The sequence below is a fragment of the Polyodon spathula genome, chromosome 6 (genome assembly GCF_017654505.1).
Source record: "Polyodon spathula isolate WHYD16114869_AA chromosome 6, ASM1765450v1, whole genome shotgun sequence".
In the NCBI taxonomy this organism is placed as follows: domain Eukaryota; kingdom Metazoa; phylum Chordata; class Actinopteri; order Acipenseriformes; family Polyodontidae; genus Polyodon; species Polyodon spathula.
This window is the reverse complement of record NC_054539.1, coordinates 5167943-5184397: the sequence shown is the minus strand read 5'-3', so window position 1 is coordinate 5184397 and position 16455 is coordinate 5167943. Positions and strand designations below refer to the sequence as shown.

The window sequence follows — 16455 nt, the reverse complement described above, 5'->3', positions numbered from 1 at the left end:
AAGATCAGAGGAGTACTAAAATCATAGCCACGTGATATGTCCTTTTTTTGTATTTCATTTTAGTTTTTAATTTGGGGAAAAAAGAAAAGATAATGATAGGTCTTTACAGGTATGAGTTCTTTGTTCAGTATATATGTCCGGTCCATGCACGGTTATAGGCACATGCAACCCAGGCAATTGTGTCTGCTGTCGTAGTTCAGTTATGAGGTGTGTTCTATGTAAAGTGCAGTACATTCAATACACTTGATGTATAGGGTCGTTGTTACCCCGTTTGAAAGTCATGGTATCGTAGTATTACTGGTAAGAGTAGGGGACAGGGGACCAGAGACGAGCTTTGCATGGAGCCACCGTGGGACAGAAGGCGTCATTGTGTTCATGTGAAGACCCTTGTCTGCTTTTCAAGGTCTGTGTCCCTCCAGAGCTGGGCCGACAGGCAGGGAGTTGTGAGTAAACTTCATTTTTGATGTATGGTGTATAACAAACACAGTGACCTTTCCTGCTCAGTGCCTGGGACAAGTCACTGGTGTTGTTTCTGATGAAAAATGGCTTGTTTCTCTGTTTGCTTGTCCTGACAGCAGCTGATGATTGAAAAGGGAGGTGAAGGAGCACATTCTGAAGTCTGGAGGAGCTGATGCTAATAATGGCTCTTTGCATCTTTTCTGTAAAATGTGATTGAAGTCGCACTGTGCCGGTTGCGTTGCTGGGATCTTGTCATAGGCTATTTGACTGGATGGTTTCCTTTTCTGAGTTGAAGCTATAGTATAGACCCGTTAGGTTGAAGTGGACACCTTGTTTGAATCAAATGTTTAAACAAATGTGCTTCGTTAGGGACAGTAAGGAAATAAACTAGGCACAAAAAATGACCCATTGTTTAGCAGAAGAGTTACACCACATGACCATCTGCCTGTGCACTATATCAAGAGTATTTACTTGTTATTTTATTAGTCCTAAAATGGCAAGATTTATTAGAATGTGATAGTGATAGTGGATGCCAGATTAGCTGGATCATCTTGTATCCTGTAATGAAGCCTACAGTAATCTAATACGTTTTATAGCTGCTGAACATGCTGATGTGCTCACTCAGGGGGTGTATTGAGCTTGAATGTGGTACCCCATACAATTTTAAATATAGAGAAACTATATTTAAAAAAAAAAGTGTCACAATAAGCAGAAGCAATGTTATACATGCTCCTTTCATGCATGCTTTGCACAGGGACTCTTAAACATTGTTGGGTTTATGTTGTAAGATTCCCAAAGGACATGTGCTGCAAACAAGTTCTATAGGGACAGTTTAGCACCTGGCACACACTGACTGGTGACAGAACACTGGGCTACTATTGCCTAGAATGCTATGTATTATAGGGAGATCTGACTCTTACACATGATTCTTAACATGCTGACGTACACACACACACACACACATATATATATATATATATATATATATATATATATATATATATATATATATATATATATATATAAAATGAGAGAGAGGCGAGACTTTCAAACAGGCAACAACTACACTATATATCGAATGTATTGAATGCACTGGATGTTACTACAGTAATTGCAAAAACTAAGAAAAAAGACTTGTAGAGACAGTTAAAAATGAATTTTTTGTGCTTCACAGCAGAGATTCAAACCCAAAGCTATGGGCTTAGAAAGCAGTTGCAGTATTGCTGCATCAAGACTACTTTGAATCATACCTATTATTGAGGGAGACAAATCTAAATGTAAAACTAAATTGCCAAAATGGTTTAATAGATCAATTAAAAAAAATATTCAGCGAAAAAAGGCACTTTACAGAGCATTAAAAAAGGACCAAAAAGAAAGTACACAGAAAGAGTACACAGAACTGCAAATGCAAGTCAAAAAGGAAGTTAGAAAGGCCAAGAGAGAAATAGAAATGAACATTGCTAAGGGAGCTAAAACCAATTCCAAAATGTTTTTCCAATATTACAACAGCAAGAGAACATTCAAAGAGGAGATTAAATGTTTAAGAGATACAAATGGCAAAATCGTAGAGGAAGAAAAAAAAATAGCAAATATGTTAAATGATTACTTTTCACAAGTTTTTACAAAGGAAGATACTGACAACATGCCCCACATGCCATCCAGTTCCTATCCAGTTTTAAATAACTTTAGCATAACTGAGGCAGAAGTGTTAAAGGGACTAGGAGCTCTTAAAATAAACAAATCCCCTGGGCCGGATGAGATCCTCCCAGTAGTACTCAAAGAAATGAAAGAAGTAATTTACAAACCGCTAACCAAGATCATGCAGCAGTCTCTTGACACAGGGGTGGTACCGACAGACTGGAAAATTGCAAATGTAATACCGATCCACAAAAAGGGAAACAAAACTGAACCAGGTAACTACAGACCAGTAAGCCTGACTTCTATTATATGCAAACTTATGGAAACTATAATAAGATCCAAAATGGAAAATTACCTATATGGTAACAGGGTACTGGGAGACAGTCAACATGGTTTTAGGAAAGGGAGATCGTGCCTAACTAACTTGCTTGATTTTTTTGAGGATGCAACATCGATAATGGATAATTGCAAAGCATATGACATGGTTTATTTAGATTTCCAGAAAGCTTTTGACAAAGTCCCGCACAAAAGATTAATTCTCAAACTGAACGCAGTTGGGATTCAAGGAAACACATGTACATGGATTAGGGAGTGGTTAACATGTAGAAAACAGAAAGTACTGATTAGAGGAAAAACCTCAGAATGGAGTGTGGTAACCAGCGGTGTACCACAGGGATCAGTATTAGGTCCTCTGCTATTCCTAATCTACATTAATGATTTAGATTCTGGTATAGTAAGCAAACTTGTTAAATTTGCAGACGACACAAAAGTAGGAGGAGTGGCAAACACTGTTGCAGCAGCAAAGGTCATTCAAAATGATCTAGACAAGATTCAGAACTGGGCAGATACATGGCAAATGACATTTAATAGAGAAAAGTGTAAGGTACTGCACGCAGGAAATAAAAATGTACATTATAAATATCATATGGGAGATATTGAAATTGGAGAAGGAATCTATGAAAAAGACCTAGGAGTTTTTGTTGACTCAGAAATGTCTTCATCTAGGCAATGTGGGGAAGCTATAAAAAAGGCTAACAAGATACTCGGATACATTGTGAAAAGTGTTGAATTTAAATCAAGGGAAGTAATGTTAAAACTGTACAATGCACTTGTAAGACCTCATCTTGAATATTGTGTGCAGTTCTGGTCACCTCGCTATAAAAAAGATATTGCTGCTCTAGAAAGAGTGCAAAGAAGAGCGACCAGAATTGTTCCGGGCTTAAAAGGCATGTCATATGCAGACAGGCTAAAAGAATTGAATCTGTTCAGTCTTGAACAAAGAAGACTACGTGGCGACCTAATTCAAGCATTCAAAATTCTAAAAGGTATTGACAGTGTCGACGCAAGGGACTTTTTCAGCCTGAAAAAAGAAACAAGGACCAGGGGTCACAAATGGAGTTTAGAAAAAGGGGCATTCAGAACAGAAAATAGGAGACACTTTTTTACACAGAGAATTGTGAGGGTCTGGAATCAACTCCCCAGTAATGTTGTTGAAGCTGACACCCTGGGATCCTTCAAGAAGCTGCTTGATGAGATTTTGGGATCAATAAGCTACTAACAACCAAACGAGCAAGATGGGCCGAATGGCCTCCTCTCGTTTGTAAACTTTCTTATGTTCTTATGTTCTTAAAACATGCAGTGCTTCTGCCTGTTCCTCGTGAAATATCTACAGGGAAAGATTGGTTTACCACAGTTATTTAGCAGTTTTCACACATTTTTTCTATGGTTATGCATTGCATTCACCATAGTTTATCATGATTTACCATGTTTTTTTAATATGCCTTACCATCTCTATCTGGGCCTTGCAGTGATTACCTAGTGTATGATCTACTATGCTTTCACTATGTTTTATTAGATTTTGCTGTGCTTTTACTATAGTAAACATTTATAAGGGATGTCACTAGTCTCTGTGATCAGAGACAAAATTGATTTACAAAGAAGGGTATGTATGTGCATATTTTATGCTAATCAGTATGACTGACCTTTTCATTTATAATTAACCTGATTAAGAAGTTCAGGAGCAAACCTGTTTTAGTGCCACAGGGGATTATTCAGTGAATCAACTTCAGCTTTTATTTGATGCTTTGTTCAGCTAGCACAGGTATAAATAATACTTGTAGTTCTAACTGTATTACCCCACATCAATCGAATCACAGGCATTTTAAATTCTTGATCAGCCTCTAAAAAACATCTGTGACACAAAGCTGCAACATGAATAACAGCTTGATTAGTCCTCGGAGTTCTATGGATTCTAAATGTGGTTTGCCATTATGAGCTAACCTCATGGTTAATGATAGCTTAAAATTCCAAAACTGTATCAAATGCAATTGCTAAACGCAGGATGCATGCACAATGTAAAATCTATGTGGAATCCCAATACACTGCTTGTATACGCTTTCTGACTTATTGATAGCACACACAAAAAACAATTCTGAGCCTTCTTTAGTGATCTGTGTGTTTTTGTTTTGTCAATAGTTGATTTGTATGAAATATTATAGACATTTTCCAATACTGTTTAATATTCTAGCAAGTACACAGAGGCAGTAGACTGTACAGTTTATGATGTGCTTGCAGGTCCTGTGCTTGGCAGAAGACAGCTTGCAATCCATGCAAATCCCCCATCTATCCCTTGTGGGACAGCAAGCTCTGCACAGCCCTGATGAGTTGCATGCAGCGTGCAAAGTTGTTTACCGTGCCTTTATTGACATTACATGATAAGAACATATTGCCTTCCTGAGGTGGTGGACTGTACTGTAATGTGATCTGTGTTGCTTCTGTGACTTGCTCCATCTCATTGGTTCTTTTTACCAGCTAGTCTGGCAGAAACGTGTTGACCTTCAGCTCTTGATCACATGATATACAGGAGCCTCTGCAGGATTTTATATAATGGAGTCATGGGTGCAAGCAACTGACAGGAACTACTTTTGTAGAACGGGGAGAGTAGGGTATTTGCAAACTGTGCCAATGTTCACCTTACAAATCGAATTGCTAAAGTCTATTTCTATTTTAGACTTGCTATGGCTTTTTTTTTTTTTTTAACAACAGCCCATCAATGGAATTGTGGTCTTCATAAAGGGTACACCTTGATACTTTGTGAGTTACTGTACTTTCAAATGGATTATTCATTCCACTATGTGTAGAGTGGCAGGTACCTAGCTTTTGAAGTAATAAACTGACCTTTCACTGCTGTAGTATCTTTCTGACTATGGTGAAAATTGATGCTGGACTTATTCTCTTTATTTAAAGAACTGTTATGGGGTCATGCTGTTACCAAGGCAAATAATATAATCCAGCTGTTAACTTCAAAAGTCTATGCTAAATGTTTTGGATTTTTTTTTTTTTTAAAGTAACTTTACGAATCACTCCTCCAGATATCTCCATGCAGTGCTTCTGCCCGTTCATCGTGAAATATCTACAAGGAGAGATTGGTAGCTTCTAAAATGTGAATACAGGGGCACCATAATGTGTATGTCTCAGGCACCGCTTTCCAATAATGTATTGTATGTCCTGAACACACGTTCCTAAGCGAAACGACAGCAAACCGAAACTAAGGCTTGAGTCATGAGATGAGTCGGCTCCTAAGTTTCATTTGCTGCCTATTTCTTGGTGATTTCAACAGATAGCGACTCTAGGAAAACTTCCGAAAGCCACCAGGCAACCTGCTGGCACAGCTTTTTGATCGTTTCTGCCTCAGGAACTGATGCTGCGAAAAAAAATGTCAGATGCAAATGATCTGTCAGGAGGGAGTTTTGAAACCACACACCTTCACTGCCCAAGGTTAGTTCTCAGCCTGCAAACAAAGCATATTGGAAAGCTAGGCTTGGGGAGGCAGACCTGCAGTACTGTATGTCACATACATAATTTTCCTGAGTACAGACTCTAAAACATACATGTACTGTGGAAATAACACAACTTAGTTTTTATAATAAATGCCACAAAATCCTAAAGGGAACCATGATGCTTGATGTGCCCATCTAGTAAGAGTCGTGGGAAATACGTATTTCTGTACAACAGTTATCAATTGCAATGGAGTAAGGTTCTGTATACAGTGGGACCTGCCATATCCGAATTTAACTGGTTCCAGGAGTCTATTGGATATGTGAAAACATATACGACATTGTGGTTACTTTATTAACTTAAAGACATTGTAAATTAACAATGAAAACACTATGTAACACAGTTTTTGTTCCTGGGTAGTAAGTGTTATTTCCTAATTGCTTATGCCTCAAAAGTATAGAAAATGGCTATTATTCCCCACAAACCAGGACAGTGATATTTTGAAATTTACCTATTTCCAATGAGAAAACGGTCTTTTCGTTCACATAAAGTCATCAAAAAACAACATACGAATCCAAATTAACATGTATTTATACTAAAGTAATACAAAAATGACTACAAAAGATTTAGAAGTGAGTAGTTTTTCGGGATTTACGATTATACTGTAAATCACTTTCACGAATCAGCCCCCAAATGTAGTCTCCCATCATGTTCTCGTTATACTGTCCTTGGTAGCGGCGTTCAAAGTCCAGCATATCCTGGTGGAAGCGCTCGCCTTGCTCCTCCGAGTACGCTCCCATGTTCTCCTTGAATTTATCAAGATGAGCATCAAGGATATGGACTTTGAGGGACATCCTACAGCCCATTGTGCCGTAGTTCTTCACCAGAGTCTCAACCAGCTCCACATAGTTTTCGGCCTTGAGATTGCCCAGGAAGCCCAGAACTACTGCGACAAAGCTGTTCCAAGCCGCTTGGAACTTTTATCTAATATCATATTAAAAGTTAACGCATGATGATTTTCAGAGTGGACTCTTTTACTTTTAAGAAAACTTTTTTTGTGACTAAATTATCTTATTGTCTTTGTAATTTCATTAGACAGTAGCAATCAATAATATAAAATTCCGAGAACCTCAATTCACAAAAATCTATTTTATTGCTGCTACTGATGCAAATATAGCCCCTTTTCTGCCTAAGAAAATGCATCTTACGCTCTGACTTCCTTTTTCTGTCTTTCTCTCTTTTTTCAGCTACTTATCAGTTAAGGTCCTAATTAATTCAAACAGAGTAGAGCTACCTTATTTAAGGACTCAAGACCAATCGTTACATTGCATTACAATGCTCCCTTGTTGTTTCACATTTTCAAAATTCACAACTTGTGTTCATTTCCCAGCTTGCCAATGTTGTTGACATTAAATTTTTATGCTCTGTTTAAGTCCCTTCACTAATTCACAGCCCTTGAGATTCCTCAGTTTCTTTTGATGACAATTCAATAACAAGCGAGCCCTCTACGTTCTTATCTAAGAAATTAGATGACTGCCCTTTACACTATGACAATAAACAGTATCAAAAATGCAGTCCCAGGGGGTATTTTGCACTTTGGCCCTCATATTAAGGGGACTGAGAGAGATCTGTGACAAAGGGAAAAAATTGATACTCGTGCTAAGGATAGACCAGCACGATACTTGTTTGTATATGCCTTTTTGTTTTGTTAAAGTGTTTTTGTTTCAATTAATTTGGATTTGATTAATAAATACGTGCTCTGAGCACTTCACCCCGCAGTACTGTGCCTGTCTATACTTCCTGGTCTGTGACATCAACACGTAGCCAGCCGTGATACCAACCAAACAATGTACTTCAACCACAGGTAGCATCTACACTCCAGAACAGTGCTGTCTGTGGAATGGGCTGCTTGAAACATGGTGATTTTTTTTAGATCCTGGATTGAAGGGGGAAGAACTTTTAGATTCTGGAATGAAGAAGGACAAACTTTTAGATTCTGGAATGAAGGAGGAAGAACTTTTAGATTCAGGAATGAAGGGGGAAGAACTTTTAGATTCTGGAATAAAGAGGGAAGAACCTTTAGATTCTGGAATGAAAGGGGAAGAACTTTAGATTCTGGAATGAAGGGGGAAGAACTTCTTTAAAACTGCATGACAATTGCACCCTTTTTACGACAAAATAAAACCACAAAAAAAAAACCCAAACATTTTTCTTTAAGAATTTTCTTTTGTAATAATCATGCTGAAATACCATGAAAGGCAAACAACAACACAGAAAATTGTGCAGAAACATGTAGTAAGAGCTGCTTCTTACCAATTCATTTTTACACACTCATATTCTGTTAGTTTTCTTTGTAATTATGTCTGTACAGAAGGGGAGAGGGTTACTGTTTTCATCTCTAGGCTGCTACACCATCCACCTCTCAGAGGTATCAAATAGACAAGGCTACATTGCAGAGAATTCCAGCACAAAAGGATCCTTGAGGCTGAAGGCACTATGCCGTTACAATAGCCCTTGTCATAGATTGCTGGTGAAGTATTAACAGCAACTTGACCCTTGTAATGAGCAGCCCTTCAGCCTACAGATCCGATTCATTTATTGCAAGGTTCTCCTTTTGAATCTTTAACTAGAGCACTGGATTTAGGTGCATTAAGCAGAGACACATGATTTTATTAAATGACATAATGAGGCGAGAGCTGTGACAGGAATAGACATGCAATGAATATCCAGCATTTATGAATCTTGTCAGTTCCACTATTTGCGTGATTAACATGAAATATGTCTGTAGTTTAAAGATCAATATAACTTATTGCAACTGTCAAATTTGTAAGAAATAAAGTTTCAGATCAAAATACCTTATTTTAATAGTATTGTCTATATGGTGGTGTAAGGTGTTAAAATTATAAAATGGCATTCTAAACAGATATACCGTACTCTTACCATTTGAGCAATGCTGTCAGATATGAACAAATAATTCAATATACCAGTATTCTAGAGATTTGCCTGGCAATTTTAACCAAATACTGTAGAAATACAATGCATTGTAAATACAGTGTATTTCTACAGTATCTGCATACTTTTATTTACACTATCCCTGCTGTTTATCATGCATATTCTGTGTTTTACCATACTTGGTATACTGCAGTTAACATGGTATACTGCTGTTATTACGTTTTCTCAGAGACGACAGCTTTTGAAAACGTTTGAAGTGTTAAGCCCTCCAACTTAAAATCTAATGATTAACACTCAATCTTTCCATTACCCTGTTCCGAGAAATGTGCCACACTTAGAAGTTGTTGTTCCTATATTTCTAAGAATCTCTGCACAATGCACAAACAAAAGAATAGCTGCTGGGTTTTTTCCCTCTATCGGATTACTGGCATTATATGAAACATGGGTATCCTCAGGTTTCTGAAGTCGCAGCTCCTCTGCCACTTTATCTGCTGCGTGTTCATAGTGAGTGGGATGATTGTGAATCTGCTCCGGTTATGCACCCTTGTCCTGTGGCCAGACAGCAAGCAATTCTACAGGAAGGTAACTGGTTATTATTATTATTATTACTATATTATTATTATTATTATTAGTAGTAGTAGTAGTAGTAGTAGTAGTAGTAGTAGTAGTAGTAGTAGTAGTAGTAGTAGTAGTAGTAGTAGTCTTATATTGTTATTTGAAGGTAGTTGGTTAGTGTATTCAGTGGAACTTTACTGTGAGATGACCTTAAAGTACCAGGGCTGCACTGCAATGACTCTGTTTACCAAAGTGAAACAAGGGGAGCCTGATATAATTCATTATGAAACATATAAACATTATATAATCAAAAACAGGCCTGTCTATACAGGGATTAATCAGATTGCTAATACATTCCAATAGGGGTTTCTTTATAACTGTATACACAGAGCTGACAGTTGTGTTCCTAACATTAAAGAGCAAGTAGCTCCTTTTGATTTGTTCCTTTGTTCTCAACATTCTCATCCCAACACATCGACATACCGACACGGAGCTTCTTAAAACAAATTGCTTTATCAAGTTCAGTCATGAAGAACCTGATTTCTAAATATATCGACAATTCCCATAAAGCTACCGCTTGCTTGTTCATTTTTTTTATGAAGTTATCAATCATAAATCATCCTCCTCATCCTCTTCCTCTTCCTCTTTTTGAGTTGGTGATGCTGTTAGAACGCTGGTCTGGCACAGAATGTACAATTTACACTGACCAAGAAAGCTATAGACAGTTTGGAAAGGAGAGCACCATTGTCATCTTCGATTATAACTTCGAGATTGACTTTCTCTACGGATGGATCTTCTGCGAGCAATTTGGGGTATTGTATTACTTGAATCATACCGTTAACAAAGTATTACTCACTAGTACCCAGAGCCAAGCTGAATCAGCTATTTTGTCTGTTCTGTTTATTACACACAAAGTTCTAATTTTCCAAATGCTGTCTGAGCCAAAAAATATATAATTGAAACAGCCTCTCAACTTGTAAGAAAGTAGAGGATAGTTAGGTTGCTGGGTAACTCAGTGAATTGACTTGTGATATACTGTACTTAACCTTTGTGCTTAGTTTATTTATAGTCAAGGATGGTTTTGTTTGTGTATTTATGGCACACATTTGAATACTGTAGGAAATATATCAGAAAAACCCTGCATTCAAATCCATCATTCATCTGTCAATTTATGAAAAAATAGCAATTAATATTTTTTTTATATATTTATTAAAAACAAAATTATTTAGAAATTATGTAAGATACATTCTGTGAAATAAACTGTTCAGACATGTTTGTATTTTAAATGTACACATACTGAATGTTCTATGCAACACACAACATCAAAACGTTGTATGTTTGAGCTTACAACACCCTATAAATTATATATATATATATATATATATATATATATATATATATATATATATATATATATATATATATATATATATATATATATATATATATACATGCATATACATTCCAATAGTGTAAGGTTAACTTGGGATAGCTATAGAGCAGGGGTGGCCAACCCATGTTCCTGGAGAGCCTCAATCCTGCAGGTTTTGTAGGTAGCTCTAAATCATTAATCGTTAAATACCTGGAACTAACAATAATTCTTACCAATTAAGCTCAATTATTAAGTCAATTACATCATTAAGAGGCTCAGGTAAAACAAAAACCAGGCCACCCTGAGGCTCTCCAGGACCAGGGTTGGCCACCCCTGCTATAGAGGTTTTGCAGTCATGTGACCCAGGGAGTCATGTCTGTCATTTTGACGGTCTAACATTACCGCAAAGCTGTCAAAACTACCATACAGGTTCAGTACGAGTACAGATTTAAAGAAAATAATCCAAATAAACAAGGCAAGTTCAGTACAAGTATGATATCTCAGGATACAATTATACCAACCAAACATACCAGACACCTCACGCAACTGGAATTCAACAGGTATAAAAATAAAATAGCAGTTATCGGCCCGTGTGATCCTCATACAGTGCCTCAGATGTTGTTTACACTACTGAAAAATGCCGAAAAACTACCAAGTTCACAGTTAAATTACATAAACTTGCGCACCTGCAATAATAATAATAATAATAATAATAATAATAATAATAATAATAATAATAATAATAATAAAAAACACACAAATATATATTTATTTTGAGCAATCATGATGTTCACACTTTGAAAGGAATTTTAAAATTGACCTGATTATTTGTTAATTTTATTCTTGTGACTAGTAATTAAGCAACAATACTCAATTGAAGTGTCGCTACAGTCATGTGTGCCGAGTTAGTGTCCAATCTTTTCTTCTTATTGCCGATAACCACTTCTTATGACGTTTATCTTCGACAGGAATTCGGTAAAAAGAAACTCCTTTTCTCCCTCTTCTATTTGAGCATCCAACTGCACAAGTCTCCGGCATACTAAAAATAAATATAGTCTCTCTACCGTCGTACGACTGTATTCTCCGATTGCTGCAGGCTATGACCAACACTCACTTGACCCTCATAATGGCAGACGTGGACTCCGTGACATCACATGCAAAACCTCATCTGCACCAGGAGCGATTAGCTGTAACTGCATGTGATCGAGTGAATGCAATCAGGCAATCGGATTGCATAGTGTATCGTCACCTTATCCTGCACTGCGTCAATTACCTTTAATGACATTACATTTTTTTGGTCACTGGGCCAGCTTTCAGGTTGCAACACTGGTGCTTTATAAAGCTGCTGTCTCTTGATGGTTTCCATATAGAGTAGTTAACCAAGGCTTTTAACTTCAATAAACTGCCTAACGAACAAGGTACTAATAAGATTGAAGCCTGAATCATTCCTGTCGCTGCTACAAGCGCTAATCATCTTTGGTGGTTTCCTTGGCATTGCACTTTGTAGTCATGCAGATATTGTGGTTAGACTGTGTTGTGCTCATAGAATTGACCTATAAAAATAGCTTTAGTGTCTGGAGTGCTGTAGAATTGTACAACTGTTATTAATTGAGCTGACAGATTTCTCTGACAACAGGTTAACTTCTGATACATGGTTGGATATCCACATATATATATTGAATCTGTATACACAGACTTTAGTCTTAATGATCTTCAGTGATGGTAAATGCAACCTTTATTTGTCTGTACATGTGTTCAGATTTCTCAATCTGTTAAGGGTTAGTGCAACAGAGCGAATGCGTAACAGTACTTGCTGCTTGGATGCCAGGAGTAAACCATTTTTTCTAAGTATTAGCTGGGAAAGTGTACCAAAGAAACAGGTTACTTGTTTCAGAGGGAATGCTGTTGGCCTCATGTTGTTGTGGACAGAAATGACGTCACAGGGACTTCTGTTCTCCTGAGTCCTTCACTCTTGCAGCCCTGTCCATGTAAGTGAACCAAATCACAAAACCACCACTACACTGAAGTGATAATTAGCCCTTTTTATGGCAGTCTCTCGTAAACACAAAGAACTGGATGTGCAGACTATAGACCACAGCAATCGTACTGTGTATACCCAGAACACAGTACAAACCTTTTTTCAAACTAGAGTTGTTAGTAAGGAAAAGCACAAAGAAACTTCAGTCCTTTACAAGTTAATAAAAACACTTAACAGTAAAGCAACATCTATATACATTGTTTTATAATAAGCTTGAACTGAAGTGTTTAGAGTTACAAGTTTAAAAGCCATGCCTCGCCACGGACAGGTTACTGTTTACATTCTGTGCTTCCATTTTTTGCGTCTGCAGCTGAATCATGTGATAAAATAAACTAATATCAGCCTGCAACAGGGCTTGAGTCGCTGGCATGATATTTGTTTTGCAGACTGCAGAATGTAGTTTGGCAACTCTTGAATAAGTATCATCTTACAATTCCAGTCAATTTTTAAAGGGCCAGCTAGACAGTAGAACAAGGACAGTTTTAATCCAAACATTTAGAACATTTTCATGTCAGGAACTAGAATGGGCCCACACATTTTGATCTAAACTGTTCTCTAAGTATTACTTTATTTAATAAATAGATGGGAATAAATAATGTGCTCATAGTTAAACAATGTACTAACTGTATTAATCGTTCAATGCTAACCTGATTTCCTGCCTTTTGTTTCTAAATAAATATTTATAAACTGATAGTTTGAGTAATGTGTATTAACTTGATTTGCTGGTTTTGGGTTCAGCACAGAAAACGCCTACTGTATTGACCATGTTCATTTTAACAGAATGCAAAGCATAGTGAACGTCTCTTTGACTTGTGTGATTGACTCGTTTTCAGTTGTGTGGCATTGTAAACACGTCTATGGTCTTGAGGATTCACCATGTTGTATTTGAATGGAGGGTATCTACTGTATATATAGGGCAGGATGTACAGTTGTTACAATCTATGAAAGGTGCTTGTTATTAACCACATATGGACTACAATCTCCTTTATACTGCAAAACAACAACAAACAAAAAACGGCCTAGAATCAATTTCACAAACATGTTTCCTAAAATAAACAATTTATTGAAAAAAAAAAAAGTATTTCTTTGATAAGTTTTTGCAGAACAAACTTACAGAAGCTGGCAAAACATGTTCACAGAAGTCAGTGCGTTTGTACAAATAAAAAATAGGAGGTGTGTAGCACAACAAAACAGGGGAGCTTAAAAACACCTTCCACAGTCCAGAATATTTAACAGAACCGCCTGCTCTTTCCATAGGTCAGATTACCTCCGATTAGTCTGGATTCAGTTCTCTTGAACAGGGGTGCTATCATTAAACCACAGATGGTCCATATACAGTAGTAATGGCACTTTTACTGAAACATGCAACTTTTTTGTATTTATATGCTTTTTATTTATTATTATTATTATTATTATTATTATTATTATTATTATTATTATTATTATTATTATTATTATTATTATTATTATTTTACATTGCAAACATTAAAATGAGCAAACATGTGCCAGTTAATTATACATGAGCAGCAGTGTATTGTGACATTTTCCAGTCAGCGGTGCAGTCAATGTTCAGTCAATGTCAAGGGTACAAGCTCCTAAGCTTGACCACCACCCAGATCTGTTAATGTTGCCCAGGTCCTGTCTGTCACAGTGCAGATCCATAAAATACAGTGCTAATTTCTAATAAGGTGGCCCTTGACACTGTGCAGCCAGTTAAAAGGAGGTATGGTCATGGTTCCTATTTGCCGTATTATGATCCTGGCTCCCATTTGCCCCATTAGCCCTAAATACTTTTCAAGATCCTCAACTGGCCAGGATGCATCAAACTTGATCAGACCAAAAGTACACAACAAGATCCAGCCTAAACAGAACTGAGTTGTTCAGCTGCATATCCATTTGACTTACAGCTGTTTTGTAGATCCCTGAAAGACTGTGTACACAAGGACAGTTTCAATAGAGCAAAATGCCATTTGTGTGATTCAGACAAGTCCTGGTGGTTTGAGGGCGATCAATTAACCCAGTTAACTGTTTTTAAGCACTACGGGTTGGGGAAAAAAATAATTCTAATTGCACCCTTGTTGCTGTAGTGGGCAGCTGAATTACAAGTCTTTACTTGGCTATTAAGCTTTACAATTCTATATACAGGTATTACCAATCTAGCTTTATGTACAAAAAGAGAGAACAAAAATAAAAAGACCTGTATCTCAGCTGCCCAGTTGGGCTTGCCGATCTCTGTAAATGGGATGGGTGGTTAGCTTATCCTTAGCTCTGAAGACATTCCTTGTAAATATTACATACAGTAGTGATTTGTATTTTCTTCCCCATGTGTCAGAGCATATTGTTAGGGCCAATTTCAACTTCATTCTTCATCTGTGCAAACCTGAAATTAAAAACAAAAATCGTTATATTGATCCTTCCTTATTGTACAGTGCACACAGTCAGGTGGCAGTTAGATTTTAGTTTCTTTTTAGAGAAGTCTCACCTTGACGAATGTATGATCCAGGAGCTGGCTGGCTGTCCATCGTTGCTTTGGCTCACTCTCCAGGCAGTGAGTAAGGAAGTCTTTGCCCTCTGTACTCAGTTTCTCAGGGATGGGGGGTTTGTGGCCCATCCCCACCTTGTACATGATCTGAAAGTTGTGTTCGTACTCATGCCAGGGACGCTTCAGACAAACAGTTACAAACACAGTTAGCAACAAGTTCCTGTCCTACTGTTACCAATTATCCCTTGTCAGAAAGAGTAGATTTGGTAACAGCTACAGTTTTGCAGCATGTTGTGAGGCAATTACCAAAAGCCCTAATCAAAACAAATCATAACAATGTTATTAAAAAATAAATTTAAAAAAGGTGAATACATGTCAAGAAAAGAACATGCATAAAAAGCTTCAACTGGGGGTAGGTCAAAACATCTAATTAGAGAAAGGCATTTCACTTTTTTGTAGTTAGCACACCTCTACAGCATATTTGCAGTCATAAGAATGAATGATTTTAAAAGCTAACACTTCGTAATGCTTGCTGTCTTTATGACAGCAGTGCGGACAAGTCCTTACCTTGCCTGTGACCATCTCTATGAGGACACACCCGAGGCTCCAGATGTCTGCAGCTCGACCGTGTCCTTCACCCTTCGCTCTTGTAATCACTTCAGGAGCCATGTAAGCTGCACAATGATATCAGTATTATCACATTTGCATGCTCAAGGAATCCACGTTTTTGGAATTGATTCTTTTGAATCGTTGTAAAAATGTGCAGCATTTACTTTACAAACTCAATCAGTTTGAGGAATTGCTACTTCTGAACCTATGCAATTGAATCTGATTCAACTTTCAACCCAATTCTAGCTCGAAAGTGGTTTACATGCAGCACAGAGAGGATTTCAGAATCACTTCCTTAAATAGGTAGCTTGCACCGGATTAGACCGTGCATATAAATAGGGATAATGTTAAGAAATGTGTAGGGTGTTTGCGGGGGGTTAATTAAAACTAAATGTAACAGATTGTATTGTATTCCCATGAATCTTTAGGCTTACCTGCTGTTCCAAGAGTACTATTTACCTCCCCAGGCATAGTCTGGGCATTGTTTTTTAACTTCACTGAACATCCAAAATCTCCCAGTTTAATTAATCCAGATGATGTCAAGAAGATATTGGCCCCTAAGAAAATAAAATA

The 16455-nt window shown here is 37.2% G+C and overlaps 1 protein-coding gene across 3 annotated transcripts in view; it reads right to left on the bottom strand.

Annotated features, from left to right (window-relative positions):
- Nucleotides 1–13936: 13936 nt before the first annotated feature.
- Nucleotides 13937–16455, bottom strand: part of LOC121316717 (mitogen-activated protein kinase kinase kinase 4-like) — a 53970-nt gene continuing 51451 nt past the window's right edge. For all 3 annotated transcript variants that reach the window (XM_041251819.1, XM_041251818.1, XM_041251820.1), the window contains 4 exons: nucleotides 16317–16439; nucleotides 15841–15947; nucleotides 15274–15453; nucleotides 13937–15171 (listed from right to left, as the gene is read on the bottom strand). In XM_041251819.1, coding sequence (XP_041107753.1) covers nucleotides 15151–15171; nucleotides 15274–15453; nucleotides 15841–15947; nucleotides 16317–16439 — 431 coding nt within the window. In that variant the 3' untranslated portion in view covers nucleotides 13937–15150. The remainder of the gene's footprint in view (nucleotides 15172–15273; nucleotides 15454–15840; nucleotides 15948–16316; nucleotides 16440–16455) is intronic.